The 22,955-nt window shown below is 37.2% G+C and overlaps 1 protein-coding gene across 4 annotated transcripts in view; it reads right to left on the bottom strand.

Moving 5' to 3' along the window:
* Positions 1-22,955, bottom strand: part of LOC131062006 (uncharacterized) — a 334,716-nt gene that overhangs the window by 265,148 nt on the left and 46,613 nt on the right. For all 4 annotated transcript variants that reach the window (XM_059216662.1, XM_059216661.1, XM_059216660.1 and 1 more), the window contains exon 4: positions 10,621-10,674. In XM_059216662.1, the coding sequence (XP_059072645.1) occupies positions 10,621-10,674 (54 nt within the window). The remainder of the gene's footprint in view (positions 1-10,620; positions 10,675-22,955) is intronic.

The raw sequence follows: 22,955 nt of genomic DNA, 5'->3' as shown, positions 1-22,955 counted from the left end.
CCTTCATAGGATGATCTTATTGCATCAGAAGCAAATGATCTGCAAATACAAAGTCAACAAGGAATGGAGGCAAGGATCATTGGTTTGAAATGACATGAAAATCAGGTCAAGGAAGGAGAGATTGCACCAGATCAAGGAGCTGACAAACAAGAGCCCACACAAGGGAGCAGACATGAGTTGCATCTTGAGGAAGGCGGCAACAAGGATGACACCACGGTTGAGGGAGAAAGGGAAGAAGTTAGAACCCAAGAACCGAGCAGGACTGAAGAGAAGCCACTACTAGAGGATACCCAGCAATTGCTCAATGAGGTGGGGGAAGACTCAACCGTGAGTAAAGGATTGGATACTGCACCTATTCCTCCTTTTGTGTCCAATCAGTTACAGATAGGCAATGAATCGGCTGGGGCATCCAAAGAGCAGAGTGGGGATTTAGTAGTCACATCTAGACATGCCATGCCTCAGAACTAGTTAATAGCTCGGGCACAGCAGAAGGCGACTATCAAGTCACAAATTAACCTGGAGGATATCTTCTCTCGGATAGGAGAATTAAAAGCTAAAGGAAAGAAAAATCCAAAGACTTACTCCAAGATTACCAAGGATGAGCAAAGGAATCGTACAATTCATATTGTTGCCCCGCCTGCAAACAAACCGACAGATCAGGTTGCATTGGTTGACTATAGCGCATGTCCATCCCAATAGGACGAGCAACCAAAGAGCAGGAGAGGGAAGAATTCAAATATTCCGTACAGAATATGCTCAGACAGCTAGATGAAATAACTGTTGAAAGGGATATGTGCCGAGCTCGTGTTGAGCAAACCGAGGGGTACATAGATCACTTGTTAAGACCACTGCAGCATACCGCTGAGTCTCACATTCATCCATTGGCGTTAGCACAAAAAACTACAACTGAATTTGAAGGAGTGCATGACACTGCCAATGCAGTTAGGGAATGGATTCAGGGCATTAAGAAAAAGGAAGAGTAGATCATCAAAGATGTGCGAGATATGCCTTTCCACAGGGAATTCACTCGGGTCAAAGTGTTTGACCTGAAGAAAGAATGTTTCAATGCTCAGAAGGCGATTGTCGAGACATTGCCCCTCATGAAGGCTCTATTTTGGACCCACACTCAGATCCCCACACTGCATACTATCCTAGATCCCTATGACGTCAATACTTTCAAGGAGTTGTATTGGATTCTCAGCATAAAGAATGACATGATGGGCAACATCAACAAAGTGCAAGATGAGTGCGAGGAAGCTTTGTCAAGCATGGAGGATGTTGGTGAAAAGATCCTTAGATCGATGGTCCCTAGCTAGAAGAGTAGCATGAAAGATAATAAGATACGGCCGCGGTGGGAGGATAGGCTGAAAACCGATAAAATCACCTACTCCTAGAGGACCTAGAATTTGCTAGCAAGCTACAAGCAGACATATTGCGTTTTGAAGCTCGTAAATCATATTGGAGAGAAGAGCTAAAGAATATAGATAACCACCAAGAGGGTATTCAATACAAAATGCTTAATCCTCCTATGCCTCCAAGAACGGAACTATTTGAGTTGTGCTTAAGATTCCAGAACTACGTTTGGGTAGAACGCACAACAGATCGGGATATCTGGAAGGAATACTTGCAGGAGGAAGTCGAATTTTTAGAGTCAACCTCGAGGAAAGAAAAACTGCTTTCTTGAAGTATTTTGTTTCTTTTAAATTCTAAGTGCACTTTTCAGGATAAAGTTTCTTTCCAACTACCAAAGTCATTGTAGATTTTGAGCTCTGTGCAAGTGCACTTTTTGGAGCAACTTTATGTTGGGTAGTTGGTAGTTATTAGTTAGTTGATGGTTGGTGATGATATTTTGTTCTTCATCAATAGGTATGGGCAGCCATGTTTTATGGGATGAATCTGGGCCACTTGTAAGATTAGATCTTGGCCATTCATCCATTTTTGAAAGTCTATATAAGGGATAGTTTCTCCCTCATTTTGTAAGAAGTTTAAGATTGTTGCTAAGACTAGCGAAATTTATGCAGAATTAATGGATATTAAAGCTGTCTGGTGTCTTTGTGAGTGCATGGTTTCTTTCTTCATCTTTTAGTTTTCCTATTATGTAGTTTAATTTCAGATGGTATTTTTAGGATTATATCTGATAGAAACCTTAGTGTTCACACCATTAAGGATTGACTGATTGTCATTTCCTCTTGCATGGTTAATCTGAACCAGTTTTATGCTCTTGTTTGGATATTAAACATTAAATGAATGAATATCTGATTCTGTGTTTATGTTTAATAGCATGAAAATCTAACTCCCATTGAAGATTGCACTAGTTTTAACAGAGTTGTGCTTCATTAGCTGATGATGTTTAATCTGGTTTTTCAAGGTTTTTGTCTATTTTTCTGAAAATGCTATCTTAGGTAGATTAATTAGATTTTCTCTCTCTTGAATAGAACCAACTCTACCTAACCGTAAGTCCCTTTTGTGTATCCAGCAAAGCACATCATACCGTTGAGTTATCCTGCAGTCAAGACCTGACAACCCAAACATTGAGGTCATGCCCAAATGATCAATCCAAACAGCATTAGGGATTTCCTTATACAAGAGAGGATAGGATACGCAGCTAGTAAATTCTATTCTGTGTTGGCCGGATAGAGTTGTAGCGATACGTGACTTTAGACACATCAACACTACTGAGAAGGGAACATTACAGTTTGCATTTCATAATCCTCTTTTTTGAGATGCGTGTTGACAATGTAGGGGAAGAACAAGTTTCTTATGATGGTTTGCTTCCTATGATGGATTATGATGGATGAAATCAGTATGTCATGATAGATGACCTTGTAGATTTACCATTAGGAGAGGATTACTATGGTGACTTAGAGGTTTTTGGGCTTCAGCATGATGGAGCCACTTTAAGGGTAAGTACCTATGCACAAGATCATTTGAATGGGCTGCTGAGATTTAAAGATGATGACAAAGGAATACCATGGGAAAATATGGATCAAAAGGGCAAAAAGAATGCTGCTCTTACCTCTTTTTATAGTCATCTTATGAGTCCACTGTGCTTATACAAGTGATTTGTAGAGAGATTTTGAGCAAAATATGGTACACTACTAAGTTGGTGACTCTTGGGAAGGCATTTTTAGCCAAAGGACTGATCAGAAAATTCATTTTGGCCAACGATTTTCAGTGTTGCAGCGCTTGTTATTCTTTTTGGGTGATGGAAGTTGAAATATCAAACTTGAACAGCTGAAGATCGAAACATTTTCAAACCATTCAGCTTCTTAAGAAGCTTAGTTTTTGGTTTCACATGAAAGGAATAAGCATTGTGTTGGAGTGCAAGGTGTTGACAATGAAGAAGTTAGCATTAACTTTCTTGAGTTTTTTCCCATGGTGCCACAAATTTGTGATTATGAAGAGCAATTTGCTAAGGAGTTGACAAAGATCTTGCAATGTTTGGCTTCTCTTCTTACAAGAAGATTTCAAGAGATCACTTCTCCAAGTGCGCAGCAGTACAATGTTCTGAGAAGATGGAGCTACAGACCTCCTAGACTTATTTGTGATCTTTCAGTCTCATTGAGTTTTATTCGCATTCAGTCAGTTTATGAGCTGCCAATTGCTTGAGCTCAAGCAATTTTGGGGAGGGGGGACTGTAATGTCCCCTTCTCGCACCTAGTCAACTTTGCTTTCCATCAATCTATTCCTAGGTTTCCATAGGCTTCAACATTGTTTGTTCTCTTTGCTCCTCACTGAACACTTCTATTTGTAGAAGGTTGTTGCATGGCACCAATCTTTCTAGGTTCTTTTGGGTTTGTTCTTTTTGGGTCACAAAGAACACTACTTTTTATAGTGTGTGCTCATGTCAGCATATGTAATCATCTGTCAGCTCCAATTGGTGTTAAATTTTACACTTTCAGATTAATAGAAAACTCAGAAAACAGAATTAACCTTTAACTTAGATAGTTTGCTGTTAGATTTAGTAAGTTTCAGATTTAGGAACAAACGGAAACATAACCAAAGTTGAATAAGACACTTATTACCCTAGGAAAACCTCCTAGGAGGAAAAACCCAGCCAGAAAAGATCCTCAGATCTGATTATGGATTATGAATAATATTCTGATTACAATACTTATCTCAGTTCACCCTTAGGGCTGATAGCATCTTCAACTTTCCAGTGGTCTCAGATCTGCCTCTTAACAAGTTTCAGATCCGCTTTTTATTGCACCAACCAGTAGGTATACATAGCAACCGAATATTTGTCCTTGAATAGCAGATGGATGATATATATGTCTTCAGCTGATGACTGTGGCCAACTTCAAAACAGCAGGTCCTTCAACTGTTAGTTCGCATGATGAGGAGCAGACTAATGGATGTACATTCGCCTTAATGTTTGCATGAATGAACACCACTTTTGTGGAATTCGCACTCTCCTAACAACAGAGATAACAATGGAGAGAAGCTGATGGAGTTCGCACCTTGCTGAAGATATTCGCCTTAACACTAATGTATTTCGCACCTCCTACTTGCAAACAGAATTCGCCTTTTTTTTTGTGTGTATTTGAATGCTTCATTCATACCTTTATTTATATGCACTTTAGCCTCTAATTAGGTCGGCTTTCTTGAATTTGAATTGGCGCCCTTTTATTGTTTAAAACTGATTGTGAGAGTGGCGCGCCACCCTTGTGCTGGACGTGAGAAGGGGCCCGGCCCTACACGTTACCTTATGGGAGAAAGGGGCCAGCCCTTTGGGCGGATTCCAATGTTGCCTAAGGCAATTGGAATCCGCCCCTCCTACCTAATTACAATCAACAGTTGGTTTCAACAAGTTTGATTCTCCGTTTCCGGTGCCTTGGTGAGTTTTTGTAAGATGTTGGAAATTATTTTAATATTCACTTAAGTGTTTTTAAAATGACTTTTTAATATTTAAGTGAATTAATATTTTGAAAGGTGTGTCTCCAATTGGGACGCCTAGGCTATGGGAGACATAAGTTGTTTTTAAAAAGTTCTATGGGGGCCTTTTTGGAGGGAATATTACATTTGAATATTTGAATTTCCCTAATTTCTCCCTCCAAATTTACATATTAGGATTTGAGCTGTCTTTCTCATTCGGAATTTGCACACATAAGGAAATGTTACTTGAATGAACCTCAAGAGTTCTCTTGATGATTGTTAAGGACAAAAACCCTCTTCAGGCATGCTGGTTTCGGTGGTGAAATATCCACCCTAGCTGTTTGTAGCTTACAGTTTGAGTTTCCAGTGTTTTTGACTTTAAGTTCGGAGACAAGTGTTTGAAGATAATGAAGATTTATGAAACATTTTGATGTGGTAATTCAGTTTTTTGAAAGAGCTGTTCAAGTTTGGTGTGTTTTGAAGCAATTTCTCAGTGCTAGACTTCCGTTTTCAAAGATGTATCGAATCATATTTCTGCTCATAACTCTTTGAGTGAATTTTATATCATTTTGGGTATTGAATTATTGGATTCCTAGAATCTGGGCACCTCATTTCCATATATAATTTCCTATGTTTGGTGAAGGAATTATTTTTCGCATGAAATCGCCCCCTAGGCAGGAGCACCTATCTCTTCTTGGCATGTGGCAATGCGACATTTAAGAAGGTTTAAATCTGCATTTTGTAAGGAAAAATCACTCTTTCAAGAGCACTTGTTAGCCAAGTAGCAGGCTTGAATATTTGAGAGCAGATTGAAGTCTTGTTGGGAGCTTAGAAATCATTTGTAAAAATAGCCCCTGTTAGTTGCGGCGATTTTCTGAGTCTGATTTTAATGTTAAAAACCTACATTCAGGTCTTCCTTTGGATGGATTGAGTTTTGATTAAGGAGATCTGAGTCAAGTTTTGTAGGACATTTCCAGATTCCTGAGCTTTAGGACAGACATATAAAGATTGCTAAACTGCTGTTCATTCCTTGAAGTCTTCATTAAATGATAAGTAAGAGGTATTTTCCACAGCAAGTCAAACTATGATATTGCTATCAAGGTTCAACTGTGTAGTTTTTGAGTCAAACTCATTGACCCATGTTTCACGAGTAGTGGTTCACAAGAACCCATCTTTCATGAGAATGAATGATCCACTTAGCACTCATTGCATCTAGGTGATGCAAGCTAAGTGGGTTTAACCTTGGAGGGAACTCCGTGGTTAAGCGCACTTGAGTTGGAGTAATACTGGGATGGGTGACCTCCCGAGAAGTCCCAATGCTTCACCCATGTGAGCATCACCTAGATGCAATGAGTGCTAAGTGGACCATTCATTCTCATGAGATATGGGTTCTTGTGAAACATGGGTCAATGAGTTTGACTCAAAAACTACATAGTTGAACCCTGATAGCAATATCATAGTCTTCATTAATATCATATTTCAAGGTCTGCCTATTGCATTGCATCATTTTTAGATTCTATGTATTGTTTTAAAGATTTATGTTGAACTTTTTTTTTAAGCATAATGGCATTTAGTTGTTTCTCTGCAAATGTGTTCAATGAATGCTCTTATTTGATGAATGAAATCTGAAAATAACAATCAGCAAACAGTTTACATCGGTTTCAAAACTTGCAAACACTTTTAAACAAAAATCAGGGCTGCATGCTACACACTTCTAAAATACCAGAACTGTTCATTTCATGCACATTTATGCAGATTGAAAGTTTCCTCTAGTTGATATAATCTCACAAACACTTTCCATCCTCAAGAAGGCTGGTCGAGCAGGGGCGATTTGATTCAAAAATTCCAAACATCAGATTAAGCTTCCAAAACTGACTTCTACTAATTGCTAACACTTTCTCAGATTTTGGCGTCCAAATTAGGAAAGTTTCCAGCCACAATAACACCCTCAGAACTCTGACCCAACTCCCAAACAACACTCTTTCATTTATATGGCCTACCAAAAAGGGTGATCTACTCTAGAAAATTAATGCAAGTTGAAAACCCATGAAAAATACATGCCAAAGGGTCACCAAGGATTAAGAGTCACTTAGAAAAAATACCCATCTCCATTGCTTTCCTCCATTTAACACGGCAACCAAAAAGGTGAAGTTTGACTCATCAACGGGAAGTATACAGCTCAATCAAGAAAATCTACAAGCAACTTCAAACCAAAACCAAAACCACCGAAAATTCTTGCATACACACCAAAACAAAAACACTCCTGTAAGAAGGGCACCTATTACTCTTTACAAAATTGGAATATATATGAATTGTTGCTTGGAACTTTCCTAATACACCAAAACTTTGCTAAATTGGAAAATATATGAACTGTTGATAAAGAATAATCTGAAACTTTCCAAAATTGGACACAGATTTTACAGTGGTATATAATCTGAAACCTTCTTACACCAAAACTTTCCTAAATCGGAATATATATGAACTGCTGCTATAGAATAATCTGAAACTTTCTGAAAAGTTTAATACCACTGTAAAATCCCTTACAAGTTTTCACCCACAAACTGTCTTCTTATGTAGCGTCCATCAAGAGTTCCCAATAGTGCCCAGCAAGGTTTTGATGTAACGCCAAGGAAGGACTAATTTATACAGTCAGCAATAACACATTCCAACACCACAATAAAAGTTTAAGTGACCAGCAAAATGGGTGATATTCGCTCTTAACACAGCAATAAACCTCATGCCAACTACGGTCGAATCCCATGGCCAAAGCCAGAATGTTTCCTCATGTCCAGCAATAATTCAATCGACCCCTTAATGAGGCCCTCATGCCTAATATTCAACATTCTACGACATCCTCCAAGAATGGCATTTGGCAATATCTTTCATTCTTTTCGCCCAACCCTCTTTCACTTGTACGACCTACCAAAAAGGGCAATCTACTCTGGAAAATTAATGCAAGTTGAAAACCCATGAAAAAAACATGCCAAAAACTCACCTAGTATTAAGAATCACTTAGCAAAAATACCCATCTCCATTGCTTTCCTCCATTTAACACGGCAACCAAAAAGGTGAGGTTTGACCAAACAAGGGGAATGTACAGCTCAGTCAACAAAAGTCTACAACCAGCTTGAAACCCACACCAAGACCACCGAAAATCCTTGCAAACAGTCCAAAACAAATATATTCCTGTAAGAAGGGCACCTATTACTCCTTAAAAAATTGAAATATATATGAACTGCTGCTCGAAACTTTTCTATTATACCAAAAATTTCCTAAATTGGAAAATATATGAACCGCTACTATCTATGTCACAGGATACGGCGATTTTCATGGATGAGGTTCGAATTTAATCGAATTTCAAACTTCTATAAAAAAAATCGAATTTAATCGAATTTCCTCTATAAAGCACTGCTATCCACCTCTAAACACAACTCAGCTGGTCGTGAGTATTCTTTGTATATGCTTTGTATCTATTGGGTCATGGGTGTTTGCAACTGCTGGGTCGCCCTCGGATTTTCTCCAACAAGGGTCGCTATTCTGATAATTTATTTGAAGTATACATATAATTAAAAATAAACAAAATTATAGAAGGCGAATTTTATCCGAATTTTTTTTCAAATTTTTCCCTTGTCGAATTTCATCTGAATTTCATGGCTGTCGAATTTGAACCTTGTGACTTAGGCTACTATAGAATAATCTGAAACTTTCTGAAATTGGATACAGATTTTACAGTGGTATATAATCTGAAACCTTCTTACACCAAAACATTTCTAACTTAGAATATATATGAACTACTGGTATAGAATAATCTGAAACTTTCCAAAAAGTTTAATACCACTGTAAAATCCCTTACAGGTTTTCGCCCTCAAACTGTTTTCATATGTAGTGTCCAGCAAGAGTTACCAATATTGACCAGCAAGGTTTTGATGCGATGCTGAGGGACTGATTTATACACTCAGGAATAACACATTCCAACACCACAATAGACGTTTAGGTGACCAGCAAAAAGAGTGATATTTTCTCTTAACATAGTAATAAACCCCATGCCAAAAACCAGAACCTTTCCTCGTGACCAGCAATAATTTAATTGACTCCTTAATGAGGCCCCCACACCTAATATTCAACATTCCACAACCTCCTCCACGAATGGCGTTTGACAATATCTTTCATTCTTATTGTCCAGCAAGACAATAAATAAGAATCGCATCCAAACTCTACAAGCAAACTTCACACAACAATTTCAACTCCAAAATTTGTCTTACAACGAGACTTCACAAATTTCTATAACCTTCAATCATTATATCCAAGCGAGAAACATGAGTGATTTCTCCTGCAACCAACCTTGGAGGATATCTTAGACTCTTAACGCCAAAACTGATCTTCTCCAAAAGGGTTTTTCATCCTTAAGAAGACTGAGATGAACCAAGTTCAATCCCACAGAACCACAAGGGTTCCACCAAAGGAAAATAGAATAAACTGCAGAATAGAAATCAGTAATCTTTGCCAATGTTGGAAAAAAATGTGGATTCAACTTTGGGTTGAACACAACAGTGGTATTAGAGTAAATATCATCCTTTTTTTCTGGTCGCTTAAACTTGTATGGTGGTGTTGGAATGTTTATTGCTGAGTGTATAAAAGTCCCTCCTTGGTTTCACGTCAAAACCTTCCTGGACAATATTGGGGACTCTTGCTGGACACTACATATGAAAACAATTTGAGGGTGATTGTGTGGACAAGTGGTTGCTGGTAGATGTTGATAGGCGTGGGGTTTACAGGGATGTTAGCAGCTGTATGGAGTCATTGGCATAAGGAATAGTGGCAGGCACAACTCAGGCCCAGACCCTCACTAATTTGCTCTTGGTTCAGAGGTATTTACAAGCATTAAAAACTACTGAAAGTGTTCAACATGCTGCTATAAAGGTCAGAGTCTGTATATTTCAATATTGTAATCGGAACAGCAGATTATACAATGAATATAAGTCATTTTCTGTTTATGTAATTTGATTCATGCTGTTTAAACTTTAAACTGAGCATAAAAGTTTGTGATCTTCATTCCTTGAAAACATCCTTAAACAATTTGAATTAAACACTGGAAAAATCAAAAATCACTAGATGGATGCAAACTGTTGTCCAAATAAGCATGAGTGAATGTGCAAAAATTTGGTGAAAACTTGTAGAGGATTGTACAGCTTCTCTTAAACTATTTCAAAAATAATTTTCTGCCATTCAACTGGCTTATGTCTTTAGGTCTATGTTTCTTCTATCACTTTGTCATGCAACAGGCATATTGAAGGGGATTATAAAATGTATTTTAAGAAGTGTCCATTCTATTAAAGTATTTCAAAAAAAAAATTCTGCCATTCAACTGGCCTATGTTTTTTAGTTTTTGTTTCTTCCATCACATTTCCATGCAACAGGCATATAATACCAACTTTTAATAAAGCTAAAAAATGTCGAAAAGAATCTATTGAAAATTACCTATGAATCTGACATCTCGAGTTATTAGATTAAGATTAGACAAAATCAGAGAATTTTTCATTTATGATTAAAAGGTCTAATATGAACAAGCATGTTAAGGGGCCTTCATCAGTAAAACAAGTTGCAAAACCAAAAAATCTGTTTTAAGGGTCACTGAGTTTCTGAAGGGCATGAGCAGCAACAAAAAGCTATAATTAAGATTAAAAAAAGGTAATGTTGTTTGATATCAAGAATCTCACCATACAACATTTTTTAACAATTTTTTACCTGAATATCATTTTGATTGGAAATGCTCACAAGATAACCTTCATTATTCATAAACTGCATGGACAAGAAATACCAACAGGAATATAAGTACAGAATGTGAAGCTTGTTTAAGAACCAACTTATTCTACTTTAAGGGTGAATCCATAGCTGCTACACATTTAGTTTATCCTTCTATATACAAAGTAAAATAACAAAAATCCTAATCTTATGAAGAAAATATGTGCCCATTTGCTACTTGTGTAATGTGGCACTCACTATTAAAGAAGAGTTCAAATAACAAGGTTCATCAAGGATTTAAACAAAAGATCTTAACATTGAGAGTGTCTAAACTTCACAATACTAAAATTAGTTTGGCAGTTGTACAAAGATTACTTAGATCCTATATCATTAATTTAGAAAACTAATTAAACACAACGAAGGGAGTTACTACCTTTTTGCATAAACAAGTTATAGCTTATGATATTGCTATCAGGATTCAACTGTGTAGTTTTTGAGTCAAACTCATTGACCCATGTTTCATGAGTAGTGATTCACAAGAATCCATCTCTCATGAGAATGAATGGTCCACTTAGCACTCATTGCATCTAGGTGATGCTCACAGAGGTGAAGCATTGTGACTTCTCAAGAAGTCACCCATCCCAATACTACTCCAACTCAAGCGCGCTTAATCATAGAATTTCCTCCAAGGTTAAACCCACTTAGCTTGCAACCCCATTTGGAAAATCTTCAGCAAGTGTTGTGCCTTATGAACCATTCATTATATAGCCCCTTTAACTCATCAATTGATAAGTTATAGCTCGTTTATCTTCTTTGTGTTACAAGACAGGAAGAATGGTTACTTTAGCTACAAACAGTTGGAATAGTTGAACAATACATTCAAAGTCACCTCAAGCATGTTTTGAAACCATATCATTCACATGCAAAGGGAGGGATTTTGAGCAGTTAACTTTCACAAAATGCAAACCAAGTCACTCCCAATGAGTATCCACCTAAAACCAAAATAAACGTGATAACTAGCACACACAAAGGTGTCCTAATTCTTTTGAAATGTCCAAAAGACTACATATAATAGTGAAGGCAATTTAAATTCATAATTAGTGAGTTCTCAGCTGTTCTCTCTTGATGTGTTGCGTTGAATTTAATTTCATCCCTTAAAGCAGTCTGCTTCACCAATGCAAGGTTTGGTTCAACTCCTTGAAGAGTTAACTTGTTGTGTTGCCCCTTGTCCTCAAAAGGACAAAGTTTGCCCTTTTCTATGCCCATTGAAAAAGCAGATTTTGTTAAGTTTAGATCAGATTGATAGCAATAATCAGAAATAACACAATGAACACACAGAACACAAGAGTACCCTGGGAAAACCTCCCTCTTGGAGGTGAAAAACCCAGCAATTAATCTCAGTTTATTTTAGGCAATAATCAATATGTGACTTTACAAGTTTACTTCAACATTTGAAGCAATATGAACATCAGCATATACACAGCAGTATGATGAACTTATCTGCAATATACTTGACTGAAGATGATTTGCTGCTGCTGATCATAGGACCATTCGCTGATCAAGGAGTCAATTCGCTGACCATGAATGATAATCGCTGCTCCACAATTAGTTCGCTGTTCTTGGAGATGAATTCGCTGCCATAGGGATATGCTCGCTGATCTTTATGATGCAATTTGCTGTCCTTGCAGTTATATTCGCTGACTGGATAATTTCGCTGCTGATCAAGGATGTACTTCAATGTCTTCCATTGTGTATGATGATGAATGAATGAACCTTGTATATATATGTGATCTTAGCCACCTAATTCATCCTAGGTCGGCTCACAAGGATAATCAATTAATAATAATATGATGACCTAAACTTGGCGCCCAATATAGGGTCAGCCCCATTGCATTTACAAGTTACAATGTTCAATATAGGGTTAGCCCTATCCAAAAGTTACATCGCCCATTATAGGGCCAGACCAAATTACAAGTTATATTTAATTTTGCACATTTAATGTAACTAAGGCCGATAGGCCAATTAGTCACCCACAAGTTACATTATGGGTCACGCCCAATTTTCATATTTGCATGTTACATACACATATCAACATCCTTAATGGTTACAAGTTACATAATGCATTTGGGTCCAGCCCAATACAAGTAATACTTATATTTGATCCGAACTAGTTATTATTTCAACAAATTTGAGTATAAATAGTGATAATAAAGTTCAACAATTCTCTATACCCTATCTAGAAACAGGTCTGTCATTTTATGTGCTAAGGAAGAACTGCTTTAGATGGGTTAATAAATTCAAAACATCAGGGGAGTAATCTATTGTTTGTATGTTTGTATCTCATGGTTTGCAATGATGTATATCTGTTTGCAAAAGTGTATTAGATTCTGAAACTTAGCTGCAATTATCATATTTTCCATCATTTAAGAACTTAGAGGCCTCATCTTTAGTAACTTTTATTACTTTATTTTATAATAAAGACTTCTACTACTTTGTACACCCCTAATATTACCAAAAGCAAAATGAATTATGATTTAGAAAAACTTTAATTGAGAAAAAGAGAAAAATATTTATTCACTTCTTATTCAAAGTTCAAACAATGGATGGAATTATGTGCACATGTAAAGTCTCAACATGCGACTCTATGAACCATGAGTAACTCTTAGGTGATGACCCATATAACTGTTCAACCTTTAGAATACATAGAAGCCAAGATCAAACTATGCGTAGAATTCACATGCTTATACACAAAGAAGAAAAACATATATGAATACACACACAAGATATAGATGGTTGATCACCTAGTATGCAAATAATGTATTACATACAGTAGCATGTCCATTGTGGAAGGCCTCTGTCATGTGTACTCTCTTATAAAAGACTGGCGAGGCCAACTGTTTATAGAAATAGATTAGTGGGCTAGGTGGAGGTAGGCCTAACTACTAGTAGGTGGAACTACCATAATCAACACGACAACAATTGTTTATAGAAATAGATTAGCAGGGTTAGGTGGAGATAGGTCTAACTTCAAGTAGGTGGAGCCATCATTTCCACACAACAATATTAACATTAAATTGTGACCATAAGATCACTACAATAATGACCCAAGATTATCATCGACTAGCTAAAAGATCCAAGGTACAAAATGCAGGACTAGAAGTCAAGATTACGTCTAAAGTGGAATGATAAAACAGCATAAACCGACATTGCCACTTATCGTAGACTTGAAGTTCACTAAGAGTACAACTGTACAACCATGGTCACCAAACAAGCATTACATCATATTCTGCTTCAATTGCTATTTAGAGTGGAAGGTGCAATAAAAATCTAGGAGAAAAGACAGTTACACCCAAAATGGAACAATGTAATGTCCCCTCCTTAGTCCTCTCAAATTTTTTGGTGGAGGTTGACCTACTATTGGGGTCCCGTAGGTCAGCAGGGTGGTATGGGACCCAACCCGGGGTTGTGGGATCCAATTTGGAAGCCTCGCAGGTCTTTCAGTTGGTTTTTGGAAGTTATTTCTATGGTTAAAATTGAAATTCTAATGTTGGCCTTATGTGAATAGTAACTGAAAAACATGAGGATGAATAGTGAAAAGTGACCCCCTACCTAGTAACTCAAGTTGTTTTTAAAAGGGGGCCATTTTGCCAATGAGAAAATAGACCCTCAAGTTCAATTTTAAGTTTTTAAGGCCAAAAAATGACCCCTCTCATGGATCGAACTTCTTGGGGAGCTATAAAAAGTAACTTTCATAACATTTTCTCTCATTCTTACCTCTCTATTTTCAGATCAGCAGCTTGCATGAGGGTTTCAGCAGCTTAGGGCTTCCAGGAACGCCAACTTTTGGAAGATTTGGGGGATTTGGATGAAATCCCATCTCTCCAGGTATCAGTTTTCATCAGAATATAGCTTTAGTGCATATGGCAGCCTTCTTTGAGGATTTATGAGCAGATCTATCAGTTTGAGGGCAGATTTTCTACAATTGGTTACAGGACAAACCTTCTAGATGTTGATTTTATTGTAGCTGTGGTCGGAATCCACAGGCGACATTGATATCACAAAGGTTGTGATTATATTTATATTATTATTATGAGAATATAATTATATTATTATGTGATAATATAATTATATTATAATTATAATGTATAATTATTATATTATATGATAATACAATAATTATTATATTATATTAATAATGTAATAATTGGTGCCACTTGGAAGAGTGGCGACCATTGGTGTATAGACATCTCTCACATATACATAATGAGATGTGTAATCTCATTCAAAGTAGGACATAACAATATAACAAAATATGCAGATCAATATAAATTAGAGTGCTCGGGGGAGACGAATATATCATCTATGGTTGGGAGGGCAATAAGAGTTATTGCCCATGGTTAATCTAGCATACTAGAAAAATCAACATGGTATCAGAGCGGGTTCTCTACCAGGCCTGTGAGGTTTTAGAAATATTTCATGGCTGGTGGAAAGGGATGGAAATTGGTTTGGAGTCAATTCAACATGAGGAATATTGTCGGGCGAAATACTTCCGTCACATATATATTCCTAGTCTTCATATGAGTTGCAGCGATCACTATTGAAACCACTGGATGTGATCCTTTGCAAAAGTCGGGACAAAATATACAATTTACGGGATGGGATCATTCAAGAATTCTTTTATCTGTATCCACCGTCAAATTTTTCTCGCAATGCAATACAACAATCTCTTGTAAGAAATTATATGCAGCATTGGGAGTAGTAGAAGTTGGTGGCTTATTTTATAATCCAGGTTGATCACTCTTGGTGGGAAATGTCGTAGTCACAGTATCAGGTGCACAAGATGAATCATTTCATAACGGAAACAGACCCTAACATTGCAAGCAATCAAATTACCATCAGGGAAGGCAACCTGATCACTACCTAGTGATATTGAAGTCCTTATCTGCTTATATCATCGATAACATAGACAAAACAATGATCCATTATTTCAACGATTCAAAGAAGAAATGAGACTAACAAGGGAACACTGATCAACACTCCCCAAGGCATCTCGATTCTCTTAATCAGCGATAAGCGAAGGATCCAGATAAAGGAGCAGCGACTTGTACAAAGATTAATATGCACTCAAAAGCATCGATTGTATGAAATTATGGTGTAGCAACTTCAAAAGTTCATTAATAATCCAAAAATCATAAGCCGCGAACTGTTATGGGAGATTCAGGCGTGATGTGGACTAGAATAAAGATAGTATGCAACTATTCATGTATACACACTGATCCAAGTGAAGCGGTTCGTGGGTTATGAATTCCTTGACTAACTTTGGTGGCGGTGATTGTAGATATTGTTTTGTTATGTTTTGTATTGTATTGCCCACGTGACAGGCCTCTCTTAGGTATTGCGCTCAATGAAATTCATTTAGCCTCAATCGCTGGGGATTGCCTGTATCGGATCCCTTGTTTCTTAGCAGTGGAATTTTGTGAGAGCCATGCGTGTAGGTGTGTTGTGATCGAAATCTATTATGTTGGCTATCGCATCTCGGTGGTTGGATTGTTTGGACTTTCAACTCTTGTGTTTGGTAGTCAGATCAAGCATTTCTTTGTAATGGTCTGCCCATTGACTTCAAAATGGGCGGTGATCTCCTTTCACTGTTTCGAAGTATTGGGTTTTATTGGCTAGTGCTTGTTCATTTGGAGTTCGCAGTTATTGTCTTGCTCAAAGATCTCAAGGCAAAAGGCATACCTATTTGATTGTGTTTGATCTTTTCTGATCACGTTTGTCTATGAGCCATATCCATTGAATTTTTTCTTGGTTTGTTGGTCTAGTGTATAAAGGGCACCATGGTTTGCAACGTGGAGCAGCTTTTTGGTCAATCACGACTCCTTTTTGAATCGAGATCTATTCGTTTGGTGGCCATTGTGTGATGTAAAATTGTTTTGATTCTGTAAAACCCAAGCAAAGCAAAAAAAAAAACATTGCAGATTGATATTGTGCGTTATGGACTTGACCTCAAATTTTGCGGTTTTGATCTATCAAGTGGATTTGATTTGTGTCTATAAGGTGATATCTTTCATGTTCATCAGAAACAAAAGCCACATCAGCCATTGAAGAAATTGTTGAAGAAAATTTAGCACTATTTATGGTTGATTTGAATGTGATTGTTTATTATCACGATTTTGCCATCTAAACGATGAAGAGCATCTACTAATATCTTTATAGCATGCATTTGCATCCTTCATTGTTGTTAAAGGACTAGAAAACTAGCCACGAGAAATAGCATGAAGAAGAATCCCATGAATGGATAATGGGAGATTGTAGGCTCAAAAGAGTCAAAGTTGTTGCTGGTTTATGGCCCCCTCGGCACTGGTAAAACACTCTTGGCATGTGCATGTGCCGCGGAGACTAATGCAACCTTTCTAAAGCTCGCAAGTCCTCAACTTGTCCAGAGCGGACCAAGAAGCAATAAGAGACTATATTCAAGGAAGGAAGAACTTGATGCTTGCAGTCATGAAACTGAGTTAGTGGCTGGAGACATCTCTTCGAAGAGAAAGAATCAATAGTCAGAGGGAGCCTGACATTTCAGCTTTAGAGGGAGCAGCTAAAAGGATGTGCTTCGGTTGACATCCGAGGATCTTGGTCATATTGGTTCAGAGGGAGTGGACCATGTCAAGATGGTTTTTCTAGTGATCAGTCAAAGGACTATGATTCATGGGATGGAGTCCCATGGCCTTTATGCTGACTCCTAGGTCATGATATTCCTGGATGATGAATACTTGGTGAGTTTGGAATACACCAAGAGTAATGCAGACTCCAACCTTGTATTTCATGGAAGGTCAAATGTAATGTCCCCTACTAGGTCTATTGTTTTCACCATAATTAATCTATCTCAATATACTTATGACTTAAACTAATTGATTAGGAGACAAATCTAACTTAACATGAATCGAATCAATGATATTCCATAGTTCAATCGATCAGCTTGGTAATAAATAAATGGTTCATCTACCCCAATAGATAATTAACTCTATCATACTAGATAGTTAATTTTATTTTGATTCATTATATATCATTTACATATTTATTAATTACTGATTGTATAAATTATTATGCATTACTGCAGATTAGTTTCTAAAAGATATTATAATTATTATAGTAATATCTATATTTATAACTATTATATTACTGACTACATTTATATTATTATTTTTCTAATCAAGACATCTTTATATGTGTATATATAATTGTATTACCAGTTATTAATGTCTTTACTGATTACTTTTTTATAAATCATTAATACTACTACTGCTTTCAAACCTTAATTATTAATATATTAAGTAGCTGATATAAAGCAGACAGATCTGACACATGTCAGATCTGGTCTGCCATTGTTATGAAATTATATAATACATTTTGCAATTAGTATTATTATTAAATTCTGCATAAAGCATTATTGGGTTATATAAATTAAGCATTCATATCAGACACATTCATATGCATACCACCAAGAACAGGGATGTTACTGCTTGTACTTACTAATAGTTCTGATCTGGTCTGATTCGTGTTTTCTTCCCTATCACAAATCCACTCTATAAATATATTCTTCTTTTTTTTAATTCCTATGCTCTCCACACCAAACTCCATTTTTAATCAATATTTATATGTTTCTTCTATCGAAAAGACACGTCTCTTCATACAGTCGCCACTCTTGTATTAATGTTTCAATAACTTAATCGAAAGTACCTCTTCTCTTAGAAACCACACCTCCTTACAATAAACAATGTATTAACTTTGACCTTTTAATGTGGTTTCCTTGCATAAATTTTAATTCTTACGAATTGCTTGGTTTTGTAAGTTATTAAGTACTACACCATTAATAAGGAAATCATATATGCTTCACACCAATATGTATTCCTTCGCGTGTAAACCTGTAATATACATATATATCTTTATTATTGCCCGTAAATCTTTGTTTTTCCTCTATCGTGTTGTCTCCTTAATGTTAACTATTATCTTCTTTATTAATTTCACTCATATGTTATTCTGATTAGGAGTCAGCTTCATCACATGAATAAAGTCTTTGTGTAATGTCCCCCGATCTTTACAATTATATATTTATTATTTTAAATATATAAATGTGTTTATAATATGTAAATTATGTTTATTATTTATAATATATGAATCATGTTTATAATAATATAAAATATAATTTATTTTTTAATTTGAATATTTCTAGAATATTATTATTAATAAATATTAATTAAATAATAATATTTTAAATTTTTAATAAATAAAGAAATTTCAAATAATTATTTGTTGGTAATTATTATATTAATTAATAATAATAATTGCTTCGTTTAGATTATATATATATATATAACGATCGAGGGGACATGACATCAAAGCATGTGGAGATCAAGTATCATTATCTTAGAGACATGGTGGAAAGGTATGTTATTCACTTAAGATACATTAGTACTAATAAGCAGACGACAGACATTCTCACCAAGCCTCTCTTTAGAATAAAGTTTGTGTACTTTCGAGGTAAGCTTGGTATGATGGAGAATGAAGCCCTAGCTGAGATTGAGTCTCAGCATCATCGATTTAGTTATATGTTATACTAATGTATTCGTCTCTTCAAAAGATGTTTAAAGTGTAAATTCTTGATTAATGCATTTCTCTTTGAGGGATACTTGAGGTGAAAGCCCTTATCTCAACCCTCTGACATGGTTCATGGTGGATGTCATGTGTGTGACACCATGACAATACCACGGGAGAGAGTTCGTGGTGATTTTTCATGTACTAGTGTGTTTACCCTCTGGATGAGCCATGGTGAATATCATTGTAAGGTGACGATCTCACAATGATGAACACTTGTGCATCTTACCATCATTGTGAGGTGAGGATCTCACAATAATGGTTGATATCTCGTGAGGTGATATCTATGGATATGCCATAATGGTGGATATCATGTGAGGTGATATCTATGGATATGCCATAATGGTGGATATCATGTGAGGTGATATCTATGGATAAGCCATAATGGTGGATATTACATGAGGAGATATCTATGGTGGATATCACGTGAGGTGATATCCGTGGATAAGCCATAATGCTTGATATCACAGTGAGGTGTTATCTTTCCTTTCCACATATGGATGTATCCATTGTTGACAATCATCACAATGAAGTGATGTAACTTATTAAAGGTTAAGAAGGATTCCTCCCTAGTTAAGAGGGAATGTTGATTTTATTGTAGCTGTGGTCGGAATCCATAGACCGACATTGATATCACAAAGGTTGTGATTATATTTATATTATTATTATGAGATAATATAATTATATTATTATGTGATAATATAATTATATTATACTTATAATGTATAATTATTATATTATATGATAATACTTTATTATATTATATTGATAGTGTAATAATTGGTGCCACTTGCAAGAGTGGTGACCCTTGGTGTATAGACATCTCTCACATATACATAATGAGATGTGTGATCTCATTCAAAGTAGGACATAACAATATAACAAAATATGCAGATCAATATAAATTAGAGTACTCTGGGGAGACGAATATATCATCTATGGTTGGGAGGGCAATAAGAGTTATTGCCCATGGTTAATCAAGCATACCAGAAAAATCAACACTAGAGGTCATTACTATCTATTTCCAGCTCTATTTTAGTCGGCCGCTACATTTTGGGATGAAGGTTTTCAAACCCTAGAGTGTATTTAGGGTTTTACCATTATTTGGAGCTGATTTCTATAATATTATTGGCTGGAATTTTACATCAGACCTATGAGCACATGTTAATGGTATGTTCATTGTTCGTTTAAGCAAAAAAGAAAGCTCTTGATTATCTTCCTTCTGTGTTATGCATTTTGATATGTTAAATCAGCAATCTCTTTTACGTAATATTCAAGAATCTTGCTTAAACTTCAAAACCAATCAAACCCCATCCAAAAATACGCTGGCCAAAGATTTATCAGCAAACAAACAATGCACATAACCTCATAATTTGGATCAGATTTGGGTGAAAATTGGATTGGGGATCTTTCAATGGTATCAGAGTCATGACCCTACCAGCCTGAGGGTCTTGTGGCTTCTTACATGCATCGCAAACAGTTTGGGTCTTACAGATACTACCCCCGCAGAAGTGGACCCTGTCATTTGGCCATTAATTTTGGTGTCCCAGCAGGTGCAGACATGGGTGATCATCAAGAGGGTAGTAGGAGCCTTAATCACAGACAGAATCATCCAGACCCCGATGAGCTACTTAGAACTCTTGCGGAGTCTCAGCCTAGGATTGTGTAGGCACTTGATAGGTTACAGGATACATTGGACATATTGGACTTGGGGTGCCATAGGGATAGGCATGACATATCGGTATCTACAACTGGCAGTCGTGGCAGTAGTAAAGCCCCATCATCGTTTGACAGTGCACATGGTTCTCATAGACATGAGAGGGCTCACACTCGGACAATAGATAGACCCCTGCAACCTTAGTTCCCTCCTAGAGACGAGCCACTTCTAGATGACCCACTGGAGGGCATTGCATTTCAGGATGTGGTGATGGCGGCCAGTGATGAGTGGACCCGCCTACCTGCTCATGTGAGAAAGGCATTCCCTCTTCCCCAGTATTGTTCACAGCGTAGAGACAACATGAGGAGGGGTGATTGATGCCCCCGTCAGCAGGGTAACGATGACCTGCAGAGGGCTACCAATAAGCTCTCTTTGTCTACTTTTGATGGTAGTGGGACGATGAATGCACGAGCTTGGGTGCACGAGTTGGATATATACTTGTCACTCAAGCCTATGCCCGAGGACGAGGCCATACAGTTCGCAGTGTTGCATCTAGAGGGCGTAGCCTACGATTGGTGGCACCATGGTTTGGTCACCCAAAACCATGGACTTATACATTCCTATACTGAGTTTACCGAGCGGTTGATTGCTAGATTTGACCGCAAGGATGTGGAGTTATATTACAGGGATCTCGCACTATTGAGACAGATAGACCACGTTGAAACTTACATCAATGAGTTTCAACGCATTGCAGTGATGGTTCCTGAGATGCCATTTAGACGTGTGGTGATGTTATTTGTGGAGGGATTACATGACAGACTACGGGGGCTAGTCAAGGCTCTTAAGCCTAGTACCCTTCAAGAGGCTATACAAATTACTTTGGACCTAGACACCACACCACCACCACCCACTTCTTATCACTCGGATAGGAAGTTTTCCAGAGGCTCTAAGCCTAATCAGAGGTCTTCTACTCAACATAGGAGTACACCACCTCCTCGGATGGATCAGGAGACACAAAATGAGTTGAGGAAGAAGCTTTGCTTCTCCTGTAAGGAACCTTGGGAGCCCGGACACAGATGCCTTGGGAAAGGCAAAGCACATCTCATAAAGGTTTACTCAAATGTAGATGATGAGCACGCACAGGATACAACATCTGAGAGCAGCCATAGTGATGACGAGCATTAGGTTCCACAAGTTGAGATTGGAGAGGATGAGGCTTTGGATACGGCCAAGGTCACTATTGCCACCTGTTGTGACCTTTTTCACACATCGCCCCATTGCAAATGGGGACCCTCCCTTTTTCCTGCTTTCTAGGGTTTTTGTTAGTGCCCGTGGCCTTTCGCTTCAGATTTGCCTAGCCTTGCTCAGTTTTGAACGGTTCGAATCCTAGAGATTCAAAGTTAGTATTTGCAAGCCAAGTGATAACAGAGCCCGGATACCGTCAAAGTACCTAGAAAGGCCAAAGGACGAAGATCGCAATTGATTTGGACGAATTTGGACAACTTTCTATTTTTAGAAAGTTTTCTTTTTTGCTTTTTCCTATTTTTTAGGATGTCTTAGGGTTTTTGTTGTTTTTTCCGAAAAAATGATGCTTTGTAATCTTCAGTTTTTGGGTTTGGCGATTTTTTCCTCAAAAGTCGTGGCTTCTTGCAGTCTAATTTGGGGCATCATGCTCATCTGCAAAAGTTTGTTGAGGGTTTGCCGATTTTTCCTCAAAATCATGGTTTCAATTTCATCTCCATCTTGGTGTCTCTGGCTACAGGGAGTAATACCTTTGTTACCCAACATCCGGTTGGACGATTTGTGATGATTTTTTATTTGTGGAGATATCCATAAGTTCTGTAGATTCTGGGAGGGTTAGTGGCAGGCTCTTGTCGCAGAGCATTCTGAGAAGAAGGGGGCAGCCTTCTCTATTTTTCTCTCGGTTGGTAGAACGATGACCATTAAGGGAGGGTGTTAGAATAATGTATTGTTTCTTTAATGATCATCTAGTTGTCTAGTTTGCTTAAGTAGTTTCTATTTCTGGTTT

This window comes from Cryptomeria japonica, chromosome 2, assembly GCF_030272615.1.
Source record: "Cryptomeria japonica chromosome 2, Sugi_1.0, whole genome shotgun sequence".
Lineage (NCBI taxonomy): Eukaryota > Viridiplantae > Streptophyta > Pinopsida > Cupressales > Cupressaceae > Cryptomeria > Cryptomeria japonica.
This window is presented reverse-complemented; position numbering and strand designations above follow the sequence as displayed.